The sequence below is a fragment of the Dinoponera quadriceps genome, unplaced genomic scaffold, assembly GCF_001313825.1.
Source record: "Dinoponera quadriceps isolate SergipeBrazil2010 unplaced genomic scaffold, ASM131382v1 scaffold10417, whole genome shotgun sequence".
Classification (NCBI taxonomy): Eukaryota; Metazoa; Arthropoda; class Insecta; order Hymenoptera; family Formicidae; genus Dinoponera; species Dinoponera quadriceps.
In genome coordinates, this window is record NW_014564174.1 from 1 (window position 1) to 1016 (window position 1016).

Genomic DNA, 1016 nt, shown 5'->3' on the forward strand with positions numbered 1-1016 from the left:
GTTTTTTTGAGAAATTCAATCGATTACATACTAAGTAAGTAATCTTAACTAAGTATAATAAAGTAAATGTCCGGAATTATAACAGTTCATTACGATATGCCGACTCGATCGGGACTTATTAACCATGAACAGAAGTTCGACACGCAATTTTTCAACATGACATCTTCGGAAGCGCACGCCACTGATCCTATGTGCAGGATGTTGCTTGAACATACCTACGAAGCGATTATTGATGCCGGTGTAAATCCTAAAGAATTAAGAGGAACAAAAACCGCTATCTTCATAGGATCATGTTACTCTGCGACAAGAAACATAATTACGTATTACAGGCCTGAAGTAAAATATTTAACGATATTTCAAATATTTAAGGAAGATATTTCGGTCGGTTAAATATTTCATAAACGAAGCATTTTATATGATAATAATGCTACAAGTATAAAATATAATTAAACAACTTACATTTAAACTTTATCGTCGTTATATAAACGGCTATGTAGTGGAAATATTCGGCCATCCTGGGATTTTTTATATACGCACGTAATACAGAGAGAAAGATACTGGAAAAAAATTTATATGATATCGCATCTTTATTTGCGATTAGGCAGCTGGATACTCAATTGTTGGATGTAGTCAATACTTGTTAGCCAACAGCATTTCTAACTGGCTTGGCCTTGATGGACAATCTTATGCCTTGGATACGGCTTGCAGTTCAAGCCACTACGCCATGGCGGAAGCTTACAGAATGATACGAAGTGGAGAATGCGACGCGGCTATCGTGGGAGGCGCCAACATGTGTATGCATCCCAACGTTTTGCTTCAATTTATTCAACTCGGTAAAGTTATACTTAAGAATCTGTTTGATCACTTGCATCTAAACATTATAACGGTAAGAACTCTTGACATTGTTATTATTATCAGTCAATTCAACAATTTAAGGTGTTCTCTCCAGTGAATGTTATTGCAAGCCTTTGATGTTTCTGGTACTGGTTATATGCGCAGTGAAGCTATAGCGATAT

At 36.1% G+C, this 1016-nt stretch overlaps 1 protein-coding gene across 1 annotated transcript; it reads left to right on the forward strand.

Moving 5' to 3' along the window:
• Window positions 1–156: 156 nt before the first annotated feature.
• On the forward strand, window positions 157–886 carry LOC106751268 (fatty acid synthase-like; the record flags this gene model as incomplete). The annotated part of the gene is made up of 2 exons (XM_014632129.1): window positions 157–336; window positions 602–886. Coding segments are annotated over exons 1-2 (465 nt in total), but the record flags the coding sequence as incomplete, so codon positions are not given.
• Between the last annotated feature and the right edge of the window lie 130 nt (window positions 887–1016).